The 23,245-nt window shown below is 43.8% G+C and overlaps 1 protein-coding gene across 2 annotated transcripts in view; it reads right to left on the bottom strand.

Moving 5' to 3' along the window:
- The window catches only part of LOC121573658 (THO complex subunit 2), an 82,743-nt gene that overhangs the window by 2,392 nt on the left and 57,106 nt on the right, over nt 1–23,245 (bottom strand). For both annotated transcript variants that reach the window (XM_045222484.1, XM_045222483.1), the window contains exons 29-36: nt 21,161–21,336; nt 20,834–20,936; nt 20,038–20,435; nt 16,689–16,747; nt 15,089–15,124; nt 11,585–11,719; nt 11,068–11,134; nt 10,794–10,942 (exon numbers count right to left, since the gene is read on the bottom strand). In XM_045222484.1, the coding sequence (XP_045078419.1) occupies nt 10,794–10,942; nt 11,068–11,134; nt 11,585–11,719; nt 15,089–15,124; nt 16,689–16,747; nt 20,038–20,435; nt 20,834–20,936; nt 21,161–21,336 (1,123 nt within the window). The remainder of the gene's footprint in view (nt 1–10,793; nt 10,943–11,067; nt 11,135–11,584; nt 11,720–15,088; nt 15,125–16,688; nt 16,748–20,037; nt 20,436–20,833; nt 20,937–21,160; nt 21,337–23,245) is intronic.

Below are 23,245 nucleotides of genomic sequence, written 5' to 3' on the forward strand. Positions count from 1 at the left end.
AAGTAACAAAGCCTACCATCAGTAACACACTACGCCGCCAGGGACTCAAATCCTGCAGTGCCAGATGTGTCCCCCTGCTTAAGCCAGTACATGTCCAGGCCCGTCTGAAGTTTGCTAGAGTGCATTTGGATGATCCAGAAGAGGATTGGGAGAATGTCATATGGTCAGATGAAACCAAAGTATAACTTTTTGGTAAAAACTCAACTCGTTGTATTTGGAGGACAAAGAATGCTGAGTTGCATCCAAAGAACACCATACCTACTGTGAAGCATGGGGCTGGAAACATCATGCTTTGGGGCTGTTTTTCTGCAAAGGGACCAGGACGACTGATCCGTGTAAAGGAAAGAATGAACGGGGCCATGTATCGTGAGATTTTGAGTGAAAACCTCCTTCCATCAGCAAGGGCATTGAAGATGAAACGTGGCTGGGTCTTTCAGCATGACAATGATCCCAAACACACCGCCCGGGCAACGAAGGAGTGGCTTCGTAAGAAGCATTTCAAGGTCCTGGAGTGGCCTAGCCAGTCCCCAGATCTCAACCCCATAGAACATCTTTATAGGGAGTTGAAAGTCCGTGTTGCCCAGCGACAGCCCCAAAACATCACTGCTCTAGAGGAGATCTGCATGGAGGAATGGGCCAAAATACCAGCAACAGTGTGTGAAAACCTTGTGGAGACTTACAGAAAACGTTTGACCTGTGTCATTGCCAACAAAGGGTATATAACAAAGTATTGAGAAACTTTTGTTATTGACCAAATACTTATTTTCCACCATAATTTGCAAATAAATTCATAAAAAATCCTACAATGTGATTTTCTGGATTTTTTTTCCTCATTTTGTCTGTCATAATTGACGTGTACCTATGATGAAAATTACAGGCCTCTCTCATCTTTTTAAGTGGGAGAACTTGCACAATTGGTGGCTGACTAAATACTTTTTCCCCCCACTGTACATAAACATCTCATTTACAGGGCCTTTGGAAAGTATTTATACCACTTGACTTTTGTTACGTTACAGCCTTATTCTAAAATGGATGAAGTTGGTTTTTTCCTCCATCTACACACAATACCCCATAATGATGAAGAAAAAACTGGTTTGTAGAAATGTTTGCCTATTGATAAAAAATAAATAAAAAAGTATTCAGACCCTTTACTCAGTACTTTGCTGAAGCACCTTTGACAGCGACATGTGATCTGTTGTCACATGATCTCAGTATATCCATCAGACGTGTTGCTGTGCGTTTTGTTGCTGTGCGTTTTTGCTGCCAACTTTACTTTATTTTTCTAGCTGACAACTTTATGTTTTTTTTGTTTTGTTTTGTTTTTAATTACCGTTTATATTTTTAGTTTTTCCATCGCAACTTTTTTCCCTCATTCAACTTTTTTCACTCCGGACGCTTTATCTGGACATGGTTCGTCAACATCTTCAACAGCCGAAGCTAAGTAGTAACATTAACATGATGTCTTCTAATTGCAGTCGCTGTACTCATAATATACAGGAGAACGATCGCCTTACGGCGAGAATAGCTGTGCTACAAGCCCAGCTTCAGACGCAATCGTTAGGCAAGGGTAATTTCAGTGTAGGAAAGGAAGAAACAGCGTCTGTGCCACCAGTAAGTACAGATAGTAACGTTAGTATAAATCCCCCCGCACAGTCCCCGCAGCCGGACAACTTTCTCATGGCTTCTGGAGGGAAATACTGTTGGAATGCTCAACCGGTGTCGCTCATTCAGCCGACAGAAACTTTCAACCGGTTTTCCCCATTATGTAGCGAGTCGGAGTCTGAGTCTGAGTCTTCTCTTGTCTCTACTCCTCCCGTTACGGGGTCTGAGACGCCGAAGGCTCCCACCATTAGCTCTGACAAATTGAAAACCCTAGTCATTGGCGACTCCATTACCCGCAGTATTAGACTTAAAACGAATCACCCAGCGATCATACACTGTTTACCAGGGGGCAGGGCTACCGACGTTAAGGCTAATCTAAAGATGGTGCTGGCTAAAGCTAAAACTGGCGAGTGTAGAGAGTATAGAGATATTGTTATCCACGTCGGCACCAACGATGTTAGGATGAAACAGTCAGAGGTCACCAAGTGCAACATAGCTTCAGCGTGTAAATCAGCTAGAAAGATGTGTCGGCATCGAGTAATTGTCTCTGGCCCCCTCCCAGTTAGGGGGAGTGACTGAGCTCTACAGCAGAGTCTCAGCACTCAATCGCTGGTTGAAAACTGTTTTCTGCCCCTCCCAAAAGATAGAATTTGTAGATAATTGGCCCTCTTTCTGGGACTCACCCACAAACAGGACCAAGCCTGACCTGCTGAGGAGTGACGGACTCCATCCTAGCTGGAGGGGTGCTCTCATCTTATCTACCAACATAGATAGGGCTCTAACTCCTCTAGCCCCACAGTGAAATAGGGTGCAGGCCAGGCAGCAGGCTGTTAGCCAACCTGCCAGCTTAGTGGAGTCTGCCAATAGCACAGTCAGTGTAGTCAGCTCAGCCATACCCATTGAGACTGTGTCTGTGCCTCGACCTAGGTTGGGCAAAACTAAACATGGCGGTGTTCGCCTTAGCAATCTTATTAGGATAAAGACCTCCTCCATTCCTGCCATTATTGAAAGAGATCGTGATACCTCACATCTCAAAATAGGGTTACTTAATGTTAGATCCCTCACTTCAAAGGCAGTCATAGTCAATGAACTAATCACTGATCATAATCTTGATGTGATTGGCCTGACTGAAACATGGCTTAAGCCTGATGAATTTACTGTGTTAAATGAGGCCTCACCTCCTGGTTACACTAGTGACCATATTCCCCGTGCATCCCGCAAAGGCGGAGGTGTTGCTAACATTTACGATAGCAAATTTCAATTTACAAAAAAAAAATGGCGTTTTCGTCTTTTGAGCTTCTAGTCATGAAATCTATGCAGCCTACTCAATCACTTTTTATAGCTACTGTTTACAGGCCTCCTGGGCCATATACAGCGTTCCTCTCTGAGTTTCCTGAATTCCTATCAGACCTTGTAGTCATAGCAGATCATATTCTAATTTTTGGTGATTTTAATATTCACATGGAGAAGTCCACAGACCCACTCCAAAAGTCTTTCGGAGCCATCATCGACTCAGTGGGTTTTGTCCAACATGTCTCTGGACCTACTCACTGCCACAGTCATACTCTGGACCTAGTTTTGTCCCATGGAATAAATGTTGTAGATCTTAATGTTTTTCCACAAAATCCTGGACTATCGGACCACCATTTTATTACGTTTGCAATCGCAACAAATAATCTGCTCAGACCCCAACCAAGGAGCATCAAAAGTCGTGCTATAAATTCTCAGACAACACAAAAATTCCTTGATGCCCTTCCAGACTCCTTCTGCCTACCCAAGGACGTCAGAGGACAAAAATCAGTTAACCACTTAACTGAGGAACTCAATTTAACCTTGCGCAATACCCTAGATGCAGTTGCACCCCTAAAAACGAAAAACATTTGTCATAAGAAACTAGCTCCCTGGTATACAGAAAATACCAGAGCTTTGAAGCAAGCTTCCAGGAAATTGGAACGAAATGGCGCCACACCAAACTGGAAGTCTTCCGACTAGCTTGGAAAGACAGTACCGTGCAGTACCGAAGAGCCCTCACTGCTGCTCGATCATCCTACTTTTCCAACTTAATCGAGGAAAATAAGAACAATCCAAAATTTCTTTTTGATACTGTTGCAAAGCTAACTAAAAAGCAGCATTCCCCAAGAGAGGATGGCTTTCACTTCAGCAGTAATAAATTCATGAACTTCTTTGAGGAAAAGATCATGACCATTAGAAAGCAAATTACGGACTCCTCTTTGAATCTGCGTATTCCTCCAGGGCTTAGCTGTCCTGGATCTGCACAGCTCTGCGAGGGCCTGGGATCGGGAGAGACACTTAAGTGTTTTAGTACTATATCTCTTGACACAATGATGAAAATAATCATGGCCTCTAAACCTTCAAGCTGCATACTGGATCATATTCCTACTAAACTGCTGAAGGAGCTGCTTCCTGTGCTTGGCCCTCCTATGTTGAACATAATAAACAGCTCTCTATCCACCGGATGTGTACCAAACTCACTAAAAGTGGCAGTGATAAAGCCTCTCTTGAAAAAGCCAAACCTTGACCCGGAAAATATAAAAAACTATCGGCCTATATCGAATCTTCCATTCCTCTCAAAATTTTTAGAAAAGCTGTTGCGCAGCAACTCACTGCCTTTCTGAAGACAAACAATGTATACGAAATGCTTCAGTCTGGTTTTAGACCCCATCATAGCACTGAGACTGCACTTGTGAAGGTGGTAAATGACCTTTTAATGGCGTCAGACCGAGGCTCTGCATCTGTCCTCGTGCTACTAGACCTTAGTGCTGCCTTTGACACCATCGATCACCACATTCTTTTGGAGAGACTGGAAACCCAAATTGGTCTACACGGACAAGTTCTGGCCTGGTTTAGATCTTACCTGTCGGAAAGATATCAGTTTGTCTGTGTGAATGGTCTGTCCTCCGACAAATCAACTGTACATTTCGGTGTTCCTCAAGGTTCCGTTTTAGGACCACTATTGTTTTCACTATATATTTTACCTCTTGGGGAAGTTATTCGAAAACATAATGTTAACTTTCACTGCTATGCGGATGACACACAGCTGTACATTTCAATGAAACATGGTGAAGCCCCAAAATTGCCCTCGCTAGAAGCCTGTGTTTCAGACATAAGGAAGTGGATGGCTGAAAACTTTCTACTTTTAAACTCGGACAAAACAGAGATGCTTGTTCTAGGTCCCAAGAAACAAAGAGATCTTCTGTTAAATCTGACAATTCATCTTGATGGTTGTAAAGTCGTCTCAAATAAAACTGTGAAGGACCTCGGCGTTACTCTTGACCCTGATCTCTCTTTTTGACGAACATATCAAGACTGTTTCAAGGACAGCTTTTTTCCATCTACGTAACATTGCAAAAATCAGAAATTTTCTGTCCAAAAATGATGCAGAAAAATTAATCCATGCATTTGTTACTTCTAGGTTAGACTACTGCAATGCTCTACTTTCCGGCTACCCCGGATAAAGCACTAAATAAACTTCAGTTAGTGCTAAATACGGCTGCTAGAATCCTGACTAGAACCAAGAAATTTGATCATATTACTCCAGTGCTAGCTTCCCTACACTGGCTTCCTGTTAAGGCAAGGGCTGATTTCAAGGTTTTACTGTTAACCTATAAAGCATACATGGGCTTGCTCCTACCTATCTTTCCGAGTTGGTCCTGCCGTACATACCAATACGTACGCTACGGTCACAAGACGCAGGCCTCCTAATTGTCCCTAGAATTTCTAAGCAAACAGCGGGAGGCAGGGCTTTCTCCTATAGATCTCCATTTTTATGGAACAGTCTGCCTACCCATGTGAGAGACGCAGACTCGGTCTCAACCTTTAAGTCTTTACTGAAGACTTATCTCTTCAGTAGGTCATATGATTGAGTGTAGTCTGGCCCAGGAGTGTGAAGGTGAACGGAAAGGCTCTGGAGCAACGAACAGCCCTTGCTGTCTCTGCCAGGCCGGTTCCCCTCTCTCCACTGGGGTTCTCTGCCTCTAACCCTGTTACAGGGGCTGAGTCACTGGCTTGCTGGTGCTCTTTCATGCCGTCCCTAGGAGGGGTGCGTCACTTGAGTGGGTTGAGTTACTGACGTGATCTTCCTGTCTGGGTTGGCGCCCCCCTTGGTTTGTGCTGTGGTGGAGACCTCTGTGGGCTATACTCGGCCTTGTCTCAGGATTGTAAGTTGGTGGTTGAGGATATCCCTCTAGTGGTGCGGGGGCTGTGCTTTGGCAGAGTGGGTGGGGTTATATCCTTCCTGTTTGGCCCTGTCCGGGGTTTCTTCGGATGGGGCCACAGTGTCTCCGGGACCGCTCCTGTCTCAGCCTCCAGTATTTATGCTGCAGTAGTTTATGTGTCGGGGGCTGGGGTTAGTTGGTTATACCTGGAGTACTTCTCCTGTCTTATCCAGTGTCCTGTGTGAATTTAAGTATGCTCTCTCTAATTCTCTCGTTCTCTCTTTCTCTCTGAGAACCTGAGCCCTAGGACCATACGTCAGGACTACCGGGCATGCTGACACCTTGCTGTCCCCAGTCCGCCTGGCCTTGCTGCTATTCCAGTTTCAACTGTTCTGCCTGCGGTTACGAAACCCCTACCTGTCCCAGACCTGCTGTTTTCAACTCTTAATGATCGGCTGTGAAAAGCCAACTGAGAGACCTGAGCCCTAGGACCATACGTCGGGACTACCGGCCGTGGTGACTCCTTGCTGTCCCCAGTCTGCCTGGCCTTGCTGCTATTCCAGTTTCAACTGTTCTGCCTGCGGTTATGGAACCCCTACCTGTCCCAGACCTGCTGTTTTCAACTCTTAATGATCGGCTATGAAAAGCCAACTGAGATTTATTCCTGATTATTATTTGACCATGCTTGTCACTTATGAACATTTTTGAACATCTTGGCATGGTTCTGTTATAATCTCCACCCGGCACAGCCAGAAGAGGACTGGCCACCCCTCATAGCCTGGTTCCTCTCTAGGTTTCTTCCTAGGTTTTGGCCTTTGTAGGGAGTTTTTCCTAGCCACCGTGCTTCTACACCTGCATTACTAGCTGTTTGGGGTTTTAGGCTGGGTTTCTGTACAGCACTTCGAGATATTAGCTGATGTACGAAGGGCTATATAAAATAAAATTGATTGAAATTGATTGATTACAGCCTCGAGTCTTCTTGGCTATGACGCGACAAGCTTGGAACACCTGTATTTGGAGAGTTTCTCCCATTCTTCTCTGCAGATCCTCTCAAACCCTGTCAGGTTGGATGGGAAGCGTCACTGCACAGCTATTTTCAGGTCTCTCCAGAGATGTTCGATCGGGTTCAAGTCCGGGCTCTGGCTAGGCCACTCAAGGACATTCTGAGACTCGTCCCAAAGCCACTCCTGCGTTGTCTTGGCTGTGTGCTTAGGGTCGTTGTCCTGTTGTAAGATGAACCTTCGCCCCAGTCTGAGGTCCCGACGCTCTGGAGCAGGTTTTCATCAAGGATCTCTGTACTTTGCTCCGTTCATCTTTCCCCTCGGTCCTGACTAATCTCCCAGTCCATGCCGCTGAAAAATATCCCCACAGCATGATGCTGCCACCACCATGCTTCACCATAGGGATGGTGCCAGGTTTCCTCCAGACTTGACGCTTGGCATTCAGGCCAAAGAGTTCAATCTTGGTTTCATCAGATTGGCCACTCTACCATAAAGGCCTGATTGGTAGAGTGCTACAGAGATGGTTGTCCTTCTGGAAGGTTCGCCCATCTCCACAGAGGAACTCTGGAGCTCTGTCAGAGTGACCATCGGGTTCTTGGTCACCTCCCTGACCAAGGTCTTGGTGATTCCAAACTGTTCTTGGGGACCTTCAATGCTGCAGAATTCTTTGGGTACCCTTCCCCAGATCTGTGCTTTGACACAATCCTGTCTCTGAGCTCTACGAACAATTCCTTCGACCTCATGGCTTGGTCTTTGCTCTGACATGCACTGTCAACTGTGGGACCTTATATAGACAGGTGTGTGCCTTTCCAAATCATGTCAAATCAATTGAATTTACCACAGGTGGACTCCAATCAAGTTGTAGAAACATCAAGGATGATCAATGGAAACAGGATACACCCAAGCTCAATTTCGAGTCTCATAGCAAAGGGTCTGAATACTTATGTAAATAAGGTATTCTAAAAACATGTTTTCGCTTTGTCATTGTGGGGTATTGTGTGTAGATTGAGGAAAATGTTTTATTTAATCAATTTTAGAATAAGGCTGTAACGTAACAAAATGTAGGAAAAGGGGAGGGGTCTGAATACTTTCTGAATGCACTGTACATAAGTATTCACACCCCTGAGTCAATACATATCAGAATCACCTTTGGAAGCGATTACAGCTGTGAGTCTTTCTGGGTAAGTCTCTAAGAGCCTTGCACACCTGGATTGTACAATATTTGCACATTATTCTTCAAGCTCTTTCAGTTGGTTGTTGACCATTGCTAGGCAGCCATTTCAAGTGTTGCCATAGATTTTCAAGCCGATTTAATTCAAAACTGTAACTAGGTCACTCAGGAAGATTCCACTGTATTAATGGCCTTGTGTTTCATGTTTTTGTCCTGCTGAAAGGTGAATTAGTCTCCCAGTGTCTGTTGGAAAGCAGACAACCAGGTGTTCCTCTAGGATTTTGACTGTGCTTAGCTCTATTCCGTTTATTTTTATTCTAAAAAAACTCCCTAGTCCTTATCAATGTTCCCTCTAATTTTCTCCGGCACTGCAAATTTTAGGTCTGCTGAGCGCAAACTTGAACATTGTGAAAAACTTCCGGCGCGCGTTTACTGTGAACACTGAGGCTGTACCCACTTTAAATTACAATTTAAACAGTGGCCAAGTATGCTACTGTGGCTATTTGATCATAATGTAGGCCTACCATCAAAAACAATTGAGAAAAATGCATCCCATAACATTTTAAAATGGAAATGGCTGTTCTATCATTCAGCCTACAGTAGCAGCAAATGTGTTGTGTTCAATGTAGGCCTACATTCCATGAGACTTTTCAAAAAAACATGCAGGGCTTGACATTAACCTGTTTATCCACTTGTCGTTCAGACAAGCAGATGACTGAAAATGAGTTGTTTGATGCAAGAAACCACCTTACAAAATAAAATGTATTATTATTCCCATACCATTATTACAGAGAATCAGACAAATGATGCTACCCTCTGCCTATTGGCTACTTAGCATGCTTATTCAAGACAGTCTCAAAATACAACACTGCCCCTTTAAGACATAAAAAATGCTCTTTACCGGACTTGCTTTTCAAAGATGGCTAGAAATGCACACATTTTGTGCTCTTGTAGGAAGCAACCACTCCCCCCATTGTTGACTAGAAATTCGCTATAACTGGGCTAATAACTCACTAACTAGCAAAGAATATTAACAAATGTGCACAAGTGGCTACAAGCAGCTCTCGCTTTGATCTCAAAACAATCTACTCACGACCACTCATGCTCTCCTGTTCAAAGTGAATGGCACAGATCCATATATGGCAATGGCTATTTGCATATAGGCCTACTGAAGTTCTGATTGGTTATGGTGCACCGGTCTGTCAATGCGATAGAATCCTACAAAATATATTGCAGTTAGTTTTGCATACTAATAAGTCTTGCATAGATCATTTTGTTTCGGTATGTAACATTGAAAACGGCTAATATTGCGCTGAATTGAGCACAATTCCCACAGCAGAGCGAAACGTTGATAGTGTTAACTAAAGGGGAAAACTCTAGAAAATGTAGTGAAGTTCAATCTCGTGCTTCTCTGCACGCGCTGATATTTCATCTGCACGGCAGTCCAAGGGGAACGCGCAGCTTAGAAGGAACATTGGTCCTTACAGATATAGGCATACCCATAATATTATGCAGCCACCACCATGCTTGAAAATATGAAGAGTGGTACTCAGTATTGTGTTGTGTTGGATTCCCCCAACATAACGCTTTGTATTCAGGACATAAAGTTCATTTCTTTGCCTAATGTTTTGCTATTTTAGTGCAAACAGGACGCATGTTTCGGAATATTTTTATTCAGTACAGCCTTCCTTATTTTCACTCTTTAATTTAGGTTAGTATTGTTGAGTAACTACAATGTTGATCCATCCTCAGTTCTCTCCTATCACAGCCATTAAAATCGAACTGTTTTAAAGTCACCATTGGCCTCATGGTGAAATCCCTGAGCGGTTTCCTTCCTCTCCGGCAACTGAGTTAGGAAGGACGCCTATATCTTTGTAGTGACTGGGTTATTTATAAACCATCACAAGTGTAATTAATAACTGCACCATGCTCAATAGGGATATTCAATGTCTGTTTTTTATTTTATTTTTTGGTTATCTACCAATAGGTGCCCTTTGTGAGGCATTGGAAAACCTCCCTGGTCTTTGTGGTTGAATCTGTGTTTGAAATTCACTGCTCAACTGAAAGACCTTACAGGTAATTGTATGTGTGGGGTACAGAGAAGAGGTAGTCATTCCAAAATCATGTTAAACACTACTATTGCACACAGAGTGAGTCCATGCAACATATTATGTGACTTGTTAAGCATATTTTTACTCCTGAACTTATTTAGGCTTGCCATAACAAAGGCGTTGAGTACTTACTGAATCAAGACATTTCAGCTTCTCATTTTTAATTAATTTGAAAAAAATTCTATAAACATAATTCCACTTTGACATTATGGGGTATTGTGTGTAGGCCAGTGACACAAAATCTGAATTTAATCCATTTTAAATTCAAGCTGTAACAACAAAATGTGGAAAAAGTCAAGGGGTATGAACATATGGCCGATAGTTCCTATACCAGACCTGCCAACCTTACGAGTACCACTCGCGACGGAGTGCGTGCGACACACACACCGCTCAAATAATTGTTTTGCCTAATAATGATGGCAGAATAATGCCTCAGTAAGAATGGTAGGCTATAGACTGTTATGGGTACTTTGTACTTGGCTGCTCTTCAGTAGCCAAATTAGAAATATGCTTAAAATGTACAATCAGGGCTCTCCCTAGGATTTTCTGACAAAGTGGTGCTGACGTAGGCCTAAAGTTGGGTAGGGGAGAGGTCCAGAGGGGGTCAGTCAACTTCCCCCTCAGGAAGTTGAAGCATTCTAAAGTTTTGAAAATCTCTGTCATTTACTGAAACCTAGAGTCTTAATTGATTGATTGTTCTGCTAGGGTCCAGGACCGGGGCAGTACTACCTACCTTCTTGCCCCCGGAGGAGTTCCTCTCAGGTTTAGCAGACTCTCCCTTCTCCTTGCTGGAGGACTTTGACCTCTTGGTCTTCTCTTTGTCAGCCGAGACCGGGGAGTCTGAGGAGGGACTGGCGCTCTTGCTGTGTTTGTTGGAGGAATCTGGGAGAGAAGAGGAAGAAGAATAACCAACCATGGATATTGATCATATCCATATTGAAAAGTATGTTTTATTCTGTATTCTTAGGCAGAGAGGTTTGCTTATTATGTACACGGAGATAGCTTACTGGTTCCATTTTCATCTTTTCTGCGTTTGGATTCTAGGCTCATCTCACGGTCAGTGGTCATATGGTCCTAAAAAAAAGACGGTAAATAATTAAGGAGAATGAATCATAACAATCCCACCAGTCTTGACAATCTATGCAAAACTAATAGGTCAGAATTCCTCTGAAGTATTTGGCTGTTAAGTCCTATAGCTATCAAATCGGGGCGGCAGGTAGCTTAGTGGTTAAGAGCGTTGTGCCAGTAACCGAAAGGTCGCTGGTTCTAATCCCTGAGCCGACTAGGTGAAAAATCTGTCGATGTGCCCTTGAGCAAGGCACTTAACCCTAATTGCTCCTGTAAGTCGCTCTGGATAAGAGCGTCTGCTAAATGACTAAAATGTAAATGAAAATGTAAATCAAGATAGATACGGGAACAGGTATAAAATCAGATTAGAACATTCCTTTCCCCATGGAGCCCAGTGTGGGACTTTAACATATCTCTCTTGCGCTCTCAATGCAACATGGCCTGTAAAATACTCACTCTCTTCCTGTCCTTTCGGTCTTTGTCTTCGGTCTTCTTCTCTTTGGAACGGCCCCGGGCATTCTCTGACTCTTTCTTGTCCGTCTCCCTCTCGCTGCTCTTGGACCGCGCGACCGAATTGTAGTTGATGTGGTGCTGTAAGGAATGAGCATACAAACAGACCAAAATATATTATTTTTTTAACGTTTCAAGGCATTCTGTCCACTTACTGGAGGATACCTTGAAATGTGTGTGCTGAAATCTGCCTGTTCTTCTCAGCGTGTGCCTATTACCAAGCCATTAACCTGACAATATAACCCCATATACCCGGGCACACCCTGTAAACTACTATGTGCTGCTGATCATATGAATGAACCCCCTAAGTGGCTCTGACAGTTAGTTCTTGGAGGAAAATCACTAGGAAACAGTCAGAGATAAATTCATTCATTCAACATAGAAACGCACAGAAATATAGAGCAGGACTAAAAACAAATTGGAAGAAAAAGAGATTCAAGAGCAGAGAATTCTGGGGCCACAGCAAGCACACCATGGGATCCTAATTCAGCTAACAAGTGATCGTGTGTCCAAAAGCAGTCACTGAGTGTAAGTCACCGATCCACAGTGCATCTTACCACTGCAGAAGTTATGTGGAAGAAACAGTATCTAGTAAAATGGAACATCAGGAACGTTTTCAAGATTGACACTGAAGTTTGATACTACAAAGTTCAACTCTATCCCTAACCATGTGGTCAGAGGTGCACCATCCTCAGTATTCAGACCACAAACAAATACCAAACATTTCCATCCTCGACAACAACTGAGTCACCAGTGACTGTAGCTCAATCCAGAGAGCATACAGTGGGGAAAAAAAGTATTTAGTCAGCCACCAATTGTGCAAGTTCTCCCACTTAAAAAGATGAGAGAGACCTGTAATTTTCATCATAAGGTTCACGTCAACTATGACAGACAAAATGAGAAAAAAAAATCCAGAAAATCACATTGTAGGATTTTTTATGAATTTATTTGCAAATTATGGTGGAAAATAAGTATTTGGTCAATAACAAAAGTTTCTCAATACTTTGTTATATACCCTTTGTTGGCAATGACACAGGTCAAACGTTTTCTGTAAATCTTCACAAGGTTTTCACACACTGTTGCTGGTATTTTGGCCCATTCCTCCATGCAGATCTCCTCTAGAGCAGTGATGTTTTGGCGCTGTCGCTGGGCAACATGGACTTTCAACTCCCTCCAAAGATTTTCTATGGGGTTGAGATCTGGAGACTGGCTAGGCCACTCCAGGACCTTGAAATGCTTCTTACGAAGCCACTCCTTCGTTGCCCGGGCGGTGTGTTTGGGATCATTGTCATGCTGAAAGACCCAGCCACGTTTCATCTTCAATGCCCTTGCTGATGGAAGGAGGTTTTCACTCAAAATCTCACGATACATGGCCCCATTCATTCTTTCCTTTACACGGATCAGTCGTCCTGGTCCCTTTGCAGAAAAACAGCCCCAAAGCATGATGTTTTCACCCCCATGCTTCACAGTAGGTATGGTGTTCTTTGGATGCAACTCAGCATTCTTTGTCCTCCAAACACGACTGAGTTGAGTTTTTACCAAAAAGTTATATTTTGGTTTCATCTGACCATATGACATTCTCCCAGTCCTCTTCTGGATCATCCAAATGCACTCTAGCAAACTTCAGACGGGCCTGGACATGTACTGGCTTAAGCAGGGGGACACGTCTTGCACTGCAGGATTTGAGTCCCTGGCGGCGTAGTGTGTTACTGATGGTAGGCTTTGTTACTTTGGTCCCAGCCCTCTGCAGGTCATTCACTAGGTCCCCCCGTGTGGTTCTGGGATTTTTGCTCACCGTTCTTGTGATCATTTTGACCCCACAGGGTGAGATCTTGCGTGGAGCCCCAGATCGAGGGAGATTATCAGTGGTCTTGTATGTCTTCCATTTCCTAATAATTGCTCCCACAGTTGATTTCTTCAAACCAAGCTGCTTACCTATTGCAGATTCAGTCTTCCCAGCCTGGTGCAGGTCTACAATTTTGTTTCTGGTGTCCTTTGACAGCTCTTTGGTCTTGGCCATAGTGGAGTTTGGAGTGTGACTGTTTGAGGTTGTGGACAGGTGTCTTTTATACTGATAACAAGTTCAAACAGGTGCCATTAATACAGGTAATGAGTGGAGGACAGAGGAGCCTCTTAAAGAAGAAGTTACAGGTCTGTGAGAGCCAGAAATCTTGCTTGTTTGTAGGTGACCAAATACTTATTTTCCACCATAAATTATAAATAAATTAATAAAAAATCCTACAATGTGATTTTCTGGATTTTTTTTTCTCAATTTGTCTGTCATAGTTGACGTGTACCTATGATGAAAATTACAGGCCTCTCTCATCTTTTTAAGTGGGAGAACTTGCACAATTGGTGGCTGACTAAATACTTTTTTTCCCCACTGTAGATATCATCCCAATAACTACACAGCGAACCATGTACACTGTAGGTGATAGGAGACTGGACCATGGGGACTGCGGGCGGTAGATCAAAATATCACAGACTAGCACTGGCCACTGACAGCAGAGCACTGCTACTTGTGCTGCCGTCTAACTCAATAAAAGTTTAACAAGCCAACCTTGTACCTGCTGTATGAATTATTCACCTGGCGTAGCTATCTACAGCGTCTCCAGCTCAGTCTGCAGGGAGAGCATCTAGACAGAGGAATAACTGAGCTATGGCATTGGCTACTGATTTGAGAGGAACCCAATGAATATTGACTAGGGCTTCTAGGGGTTTTGGTGCTGAATAGGAATGGCAGGCTTTGGTCTTAAAACCAGCCTAAAAAACCTAGAGTTTAATAAAGACTTCAAGTGTTTTGCTTTAAACGAATATCAGAAATCAATATGGAACAGAGGCGGGTGAGTGAATGTGTGTGTCTGTGTCAGCGAGAGAGAAAAATAGAGCGAGGTCTGTAATGTGGGCTCAATAGAGGATTACCCATCTCCTTCTCATAGTGTTTTCACAGCACATCACGCGCATAGCTAATGAGTCTCCGCCCGGGCAGGCATCAGGGACAGCCTTAGAAAGTGATCACAGACAGAGGAAGAAATGCCGCCTGCTTAAAATTCTGCCCTTTCGCCTTCTCTTTCCCCCGGTGGCACAATCAGCACTTTTTCACACAACAGTCTGCTGTACTGGACAAGGGCTTTAATCTTTCCCATGACTCCACTGAGCTCATTAAAACGTAGTGTGTAGGTCTGGCTGCCTGACACAGAGTGGACTTAAACAGGAAACTTGACCTAAGGTGATATCTCAAGTTATACTATTCAGCAATGACTTTTTATTTAAGTCGGATTTATTCGGGCAGTCTGCAAAATGGTACATTTTCCCATTCAATACGTGTGAACTACTAAAGAGCATCAAAGTCCTAACAGACCCCCTCCTCATGGCACTTGGAAAAAGAGAGTGAAGAAGATAACAGTCAAGGTGAATGATAATAGAGAAGTGTTTAGGAGGAGTCCAAACCTTGGATGCAGAGTCCTTGGGTTCGTTGCTATTGTCCTGTAGGAATGAATGGAGACAGATGAGCTGGGGAGTTGTCAGACAGCAGGTCAGGAGAGAGTCGGGAGGAGAAGTGTGTGGGGGGGTGGGGGATGGACGGACCGACGTCACACTTCCTTTCCCTTTGACCTTCAAGGACTAAGGCTTTCACAAGGTTATTAACAGAGGAGAGTTCATATAGCCTTAACAAGGGTCATCTAATCAGCTTTACATTAGATTAGAAAAACCCTGAGAAGTGAGATGAAAATAGTGTCTGATTACTTTCTACAAAAAAATGTGTCTGGAATTAAATGAAGCATCTCAGAGGCTTAGAGAACAGCTGGTATTTTACTTTGTTTGTAGTGCATGTGGTGTAGACTAACAAAACACCTGAACTGTGTGTGTGTCTGACAAAATACATTTAATTTTATGTGTGCTCTGCTCTCCTACGTTTTAGCACTGTTGTTGTCACTTACAGTTGAGAATGGATAAGACACAGGGAGGAGCCCATCTCTCTGGTGGTGGTAAACATTAAGACCTATCACAAGCTTCCAGCAGTTTAGGCAACGCTCCAGCAGATCCAGAAGGCTTCGCCCACACTTTCTCTCTCCCTCTCGCGCTCTCTGTAGTAGTAGGCAGGCTTTATTTTCCTTCTGTACTTTTGCCTGGTGTAAAACTGAGGCTCTCGCTCTTCTCTCTCTATGGGTCTGGGTGCTGGTGGTGCCTGGGGTTCCCACTGCGCGTGTGACAGGGTGGTAGGGGTGTTGAGGGGGGATTGGTGGTTGTAGGCAGGGAAGGGTTGTGGGGGGGCCAAAGGAACGACTGACTCCGTACACATCTTGAGTGGAAGCGAAGGTACAAACTGAGGCTGCATGAGAGCCGATTGAACAGATCAGAGCTAACAGTGGGGACAGATGACGTGGCAGTAGCAGCAGGATGGCTCTCTGCCTCTCCTCCTGTAGCAGATAGAGACTTCCTCTGAAGACATTGTGCCACTGCGGACTCAGCCCACCCCCCGCTGGTTTCCCGTAGATTCAGAGGAAAATAAAAACACCAAGAAATCTTTTCAGCTTGCCGGAAAACAGGAGAAAAAAACTCTTCATCTTGGGTGCTATTTTGAACTGGAAAATACCGATCTTAGAGGGGGGAAAAAATAATCCAAAAAAAATCAAAAATTCAGCTTGATAGTGAAAAAGGAGCAAGCTCCTGACTTTGGAAGCCATTTTACTTGAGGAAAAATAGTGCTCTCAAAAAGAGAAAAAAGGGTGGGGAATATAGAAATGCATAAAAACTCCTCTCGCACGTTTACTGCTTTCCTTCACATGAAAATAAATTAATATTTCAATATATACATTATTCTCTTGGCTAAGTCCTTGATGGTTTTCCCCACTCAGGAAAATATTAAGGAAAAGTCCATGGAATTATTTCCAAACGCCCATGGTTTAGGAAGGTGATTCCAAACGTGGCTCCCGTGTGTGAGAACTCTCCTCGGTGATCTTGAGGGACGATGGAACACGCAACAGTTGGGAACGCTCCGGCAGAAAGGGAAGAAACACGGGCACAGCCTTCCTCAGGCCATACTAACCTTAACAGAGGAGGAATGGGATGGTGAAGAGTGGGTGTCGAGTTTTCGCCTTTTGTGATCTGGAATAAACAGGAGGATTAAATTCAATTAGTTCTCAACTGGCAAATTCGAACTAATACAGTTGAAGCTGGAAGTTTATATACACCTTAGTCAAATACATTTAAACTCAGTTTTTCACAATTCCTGACATTTAATCCTAGTAAAAATTCCCTCTTAGGTCAGTTAGGATCACCACTTTATTTTAAGAATGTGAAATGTCTGAATAATAGTAGAGAGAATGATTTATTTCAGCTTTTATTTATTTCATCACATTCCCATTGGGTCAGAAGTTTACATACACTCAATTAGTATTTGGTAGCATTGCCTTTAAATTGCTTAACTTGGGTCAAACGTTTCGGGTAGCCTTCCACAAGCTTCCCACAATAAGTTGGGTGAATATTGGCCCATTCCTCCTGACAGAGCTGGTGTAACTGAGTCAGGTTTGCAGGCCTCCTTGCTCGCACATACTTTTTCAGTTCTGCCCAGAAATGTTCTATAGGATTGAGGTCAGGGCTTTGTGATGGCCACTCCAATACCTTGACTTTGTTGTCCTTAAGCCATTTTGCCACAACTTTGGAAGTATGCTTGGGGTCATTGTCCATTTGGAAGACCCATTTGCCACCTCATGATGCCATCTATTTTGTGAAGTGCACCAGTCCCTTTACAGCAAAGCACCCCCACAGCATGATGCTGCCACCCCCGTGCTTCACGGTTGGGATGGTGTTCTTCGGCTTGCAAGCTACCCCCCTTTTTCCTCCAAACATAACGATGGTCATTATGGCCAAACAGTTTGTTTCATCAGACCAGAGGACATTTCTCCAAAAAGTACAATCTTTGTCCCCATGTGCAGTTGCAAACCATAGTCTGGCTTTTTTATGGCGGTTTTGGAGCAGTGGCTTCTTCCTTGCTGAGCGGCCTTTCAGGTTATGTCGATATAGGACTTGTTTTACTGTGGATATAAATACTTCTGTACCGGTTTCCTCCAGCATCTTCACAAGGTCCTTTGCTGTTGTTCTGGGATTGATTTGCACTTTTCGCACCAAAGTACGTTCATCTCTAGGAGACAGAACGCGTCTCCTTCCTGAGCGGTATGACGGCTGCGTGGTCCCATGGTGTTTATCCTTGCGTACTATTGTTTGTACAGATGAACGTGGTACCTTCAGGCGTTTGGAAATTGCTCCAAAGGATGAACCAGACTTGTGGAGGTCAAATTTTTTTTCCCCTGAGGTCTTGGCTGATTTCTTTTGATTTTCCCATGAGTTTGAAGGTAGGCCTTGAAATACAGTGGGGGAAAAAAGTATTTAGTCAGCCACCAATTGTGCAAGTTCTCCCACTTAAAAAGATGAGGCCTGTAATTTTCATCATAGGTACACGTCAACTATGACAGACAAATTCAGAAAAAATTATCCAGAAAATCACATTGTAGGATTTTTAATGAATTTATTTGCAAATTATGGTGGAAAATAAGTATTTGGTCACCTACAAACAAGCAAGATTTCTGGCTCTTACAGACCTGTAACTTCTTCTTTAAGAGTCTCCTCTGTCCTCCACTCGTTACCTGTATTAATGGCACCTGTTTGAACTTGTTATCAGTATAAAAGACACCTGTCCACAACCTCAAACAGTCACACTCCAAACTCCACTATGGCCAAGCCCAAAGAGCTGTCAAAGGACACCAGAAACAAAATTGTAGACCTGCACCAGGCTGGGAAGACTGAATCTGCAATAGGTAAGCAGCTTGGTTTGAAGAAAATCAACTGTGGGAGCAATTATTAGGAAATGGAAGACATACAAGACCACTGATAATCTCCCTCGATCTGGGGCTCCACGCAAGATCTCACCCCGTGGGGTCAAAATGACCACAAGAACGGTGAGCAAAAATCCCAGAACCACACGGGGGGACCTAGTGAATGACCTGCAGAGAGCTGGGACCAAAGTAACAAAGCCTACCATCAGTAACACACTACGCCGCCAGGGACTCAAATCCTGCAGTGCCAGACGTGTCCCCCTGCTTAAGCCAGTACATGTCCAGGCCCGTCTGAAGTTTGCTAGAGTGCATTTGGATGATCCAGAAGAGGATTGGGAGAATGTCATATGGTCAGATGAAACCAAAATATAACTTTTTGGTAAAAACTCAACTCGTCGTGTTTGGAGGACAAAGAATGCTGAGTTGCATCCAAAGAACACCATACCTACTGTGAAGCATGGGGGTGGAAACATCATGCTTTGGGGGCTGTTTTTCTGCAAAGGGACCAGGACGACTGATCCGTGTAAAGGGAAAGAATGAATGGGGCCATGTATCGTGAGATTTTGAGTGAAAACCTCCTTCCATCAGCAAGGGCATTGAAGATGAAACGTGGCTGGGTCTTTCAGCATGACAATGATCCCAAACACACCGCCCGGGCAACGAAGGAGTGGCTTCGTGAAGAAGCATTTCAAGGTCCTGGAGTGGCCTAGCCAGTCTCCAGATCTCAACCCCATAGAAAATCTTTGGAGGGAGTTGAAAGTCCGTGTTGCCCAGCGACAGCCCCAAAACATCACTGCTCTAGAGGAGATCTGCATGGAGGAATGGGCCAAAATACCAGCAACAGTGTGTGAAAACCTTGAAGACTTACAGAAAACGTTTGACCTGTGTCATTGCCAACAAAGGGTATATAACAAAGTATTGAGAAACTTTTGTTATTGACCAAATACTTATTTTCCACCATAATCTGCAAATAAATTCATAAAAAATCCTACAATGTGATTTTCTGGATTTTCTTCTCTCATTTTGTCTGTCATAGTTGACGTGTACCTATGATGAAAATTACAGGCCTCTCTCATCTTTTTAAGTGGGAGAACTTGCACAATTGGTGGCTGACTAAATACTTTTTTCCCCCACTGTACATCCACAGGTACACCTCCAATTGACTCAAATGATGTCAATTAGCCTATTAGAAGCTTCTAAAGCCATGACATCATTTTCTGGAATTTCCCAAGCTGTTTAAAGGCACCGTCAACTTAGTGTTTGTAAACTTCTGACCCACTGGAAATGTGATACAGTGAATTATAAGTGAAATAATCTGTCTGTAAACAACTGTTGGAAAAATTACTTGTGTCATGCACAAAGTAGATGTCCTAATCGACTTGCCAAAATTATAGTTTGTTAACAAGATATTTGTGAAGTGGTTGAAAAACTAGTTATAATGACTCCAACCTAAGTGTATGTAAACTTCCGACTTCAACTGTAGCTCCAATTATCCGTTGACAATGATGAGACAATCAGAAACAGAATAGGAGCAGAGCCAGTGTTGAAGGTCAGGCTGCTTACCCCTCTCAGATTCAGCAGACTCCAATCGGGGAACTGGAGACTTGAGGGACCCGGACACAGCACTCCTGTCTCCTCCCTTCTCCTTGCTCTTGGACTCCTTGGCTCCAGTGTCGCGCTCCCTGGATGGCTCCTTGGGCTCTCCGTTGCCGGCCTTGGCCTTGTCCTCTTTGCTGCTCTTCTCTTCCGCCTTCTGCTTGTCCCGGTCTGCCTTGGGCGTCTTCTCCTTACCCTCACGTGGCGCCCGCTCCTCCTTGCCAACTGCTCCTCTCTCATCCCTCTGCTTCTCCCGCCGGCTCTCCCCCTTGGTCTCTGGAGTGCTGCCTGGAGTCTTCTCCTTCTTCTCTTTTTTCTCCTTCCCGCTCTTTTCCTTGTCATCCCTCTCTTTGATGGCTTTGGTGCTGCGAGGGAAACAGAATGGACATGGTTCAGAGTTCAACATTGACAACATCCTACGGACGCGCAGATAAGCAAGAGCCAAGGCTGATTCAACATTCTCTTATAATATTTTCTTCACACAGAAATCATAGAGTAATTCTTTAATCCCTGTATATAATCACACGAGGCAAAACTTTAGATGTCTAGTCTTTATATCCACCAGTTCAAAGTGCAGTGTTAGATTTCAATCAGGTGATTTACTGACTGACTAATATTCAAACAACTGATCGATCTCTTTCCTGTTTTATTCAGCCTTTTTTACATATTAATGAGCTATAGTAGAGAACAGTAAATAAATAAATAAAGTTGTTTCCCAGCCCCAGTGCTGTGGGCTGATAAACTGGCTGGCCTCCATGCCTACCTGTTAGGAGCACCATTCCCGTTGCTGGTGGTCACTTTGGCCGCTGTGCTGTTGGCTTTGTTCACCGGCTTCGCCGTCCCCTGAGATTTATCCTTGGATCGATCTATCAAAGCATGAAGCAGCAACAGCATGAACACAATGGCCCTTTCAATAAAACAACTGACCCATGCTAATTAAAACTATAACACCCGTCATATTGTGTGTGACATGTAACCACAAGGTAAATATCATTGCTGGGGGGGATGGATGTTCTAATATTTTCCTATCAGCTCATCTTATGATAGAAGGCCAGATCCCAGTGCAAACTGGTTGGATCTCCCCACTTACCGGCGTCCTCGCTGACTCCCTCCTCAGTCTTGCTGGCGTTGGTGGCAGGTTTGGCCGTGGTGCCAGGGCCGTTCTGCTGGCTGACAGGGGTGGTGCTCCTCATCGGCTGCTCCTTGTGGTGGAACTCATTCTCAGGGACCATGTGCGCCTTCCTGCCTTTCAACTGGCCAGAATAGCTGCAAAACGCATGGAGGGTTACACAAGGTAAAAGCAGGGCAATCATACAGCATTACACCCCATACACATGCTTACGCACATACCCATAGACATACCACAGAAACAAAACTCTCCCACAGAGGCACTCAATAACATAATGATCATATCATTCCACTTACACACACTAGGGATGTGCATCTATCCTTACAAGCACGATTCGATACGCATCTAGATACATGGGCTCCGATACAGGAACGATACTTTCAGTTTGAAACGATTCGGTGCGATTCGATTTCATTAGTGGAACGAATCGATGCGATTCGGTTTGATTCAATGCACTAACAATTGTTGCATGAACAAATTCATTTTCCATTCTAAATTAATATCTGATACTGATGGAGCTGAGCTGGATTTGTCTGAGCCGACTTCTCTGAGCAGCCCTGTGTGTATATATGATGTAGTGTGTGAGCTGGCAATTTATGTTTTGTCCGAAATCCTGATCACCCACTGATGGACTTGTCATATAGCAGATAAAAATGTATTGTGCTAGTAATATGTCAATGTTTATCTACAGAAATTAGCTATGAAATACATAGCTAATTCATATAACACAGCTTTGGATTTCACCACAGTCTCAAAAGAGAACGGTTTTAAACGTTTGGAACTTTACGAAGGAGAGCTGCTCTCTTCTCCTGTTCTGACCAGTGCAGCTCGCAAAACTTATTGCTGTCCTTGTTATGAAATTACACCTTTACCCTGTGCATGTAAAAATGACCAAATGCACAGACTGTTTAAAGCAGAACTACCAAAAATATTTAGTACGGAGAACCTGCCAATTGAAAAGTCCCAATCAGCAGTTAGATGTGCAATCAGCAAGATGTGAGCTGTGTCCACTCCGGTAGCCTACACAGCTCCGCCGGTAAAACACAATTTTCAACAGCGCATTTGGTAACAATGACCCATCCAATTACATTGATTGTCCCTCAAAGCCTATGATTTAATATTGCGAAAGCCATTTTACAAACATCTGAATGCTGAAGGTGCCGTGCAGATGTAGCCTACCATTATTAGAACAGGGATAGGGTAGGCCTACCTCTCATTGGCGCAAGCAGCTGTGTCTCCTGCACTGTGCACACAGTTGTTATCTGACTTGTAGATCAAAGTCATACACAGTTACATGCATACAAGTTTGATAGGCTGAAGGAGAGGAAGCATCAATTCAGTCACAACAGATTATAAGTATTTTTCGGAATAAGGCAGAACAAAATAATAAAACGTTTGTGAAACGGCGATTTCGTAACGTTTTAATACTTTTTCTTACCAATGCATGCTTCATTTGGATCGGTTTGGGCTCCCGTGGACCGATGCACTTGCATCTTAAACATTTGAACTAGGGGTCGATGCGTATCGGTGAATCGTTACATCCCTAACACACACACACACACACACACACACACGGGATCGGTATCTCTCTAAGTGAGGATTTGCCAGGTACATCCTGTAAAGCTCTGTAGAGGATTATGTTTGTTTAGCTGTCTGAAGTGCTTTACAGCAGCACCAGGTGACTGACTGAATCCCAAGCAGGCAGACAGTCAGCTAGACTAGGCCCACACCTTAATGAATTATCAGCCCTCATTACCACACCAGCTCCTTAAGGCTCATCCTCTACTAGTCACTACAACTAGCCCACCCGACTAGAATCACCACTCTCGACGGGTCTGACCTAGAGTATGTGGACAACTACAAATACCTAGGTGTCTGGTTAGAATGTAAACTCTCCTTCCAGACTCACATTAAGAATCTCCAATCCAAAGTTAAATCTAGAATCGGCTTCCTATTTCGCAACAAAGCCTCCTTCACTCATGCTGCCAAACATGCCCTCGTAAAACTGACTATCCTACCGATCCTTGACTTCGGCGATGTCATTTA

This window comes from Coregonus clupeaformis, chromosome 9 (genome assembly GCF_020615455.1).
Source record: "Coregonus clupeaformis isolate EN_2021a chromosome 9, ASM2061545v1, whole genome shotgun sequence".
Classification (NCBI taxonomy): Eukaryota; Metazoa; Chordata; class Actinopteri; order Salmoniformes; family Salmonidae; genus Coregonus; species Coregonus clupeaformis.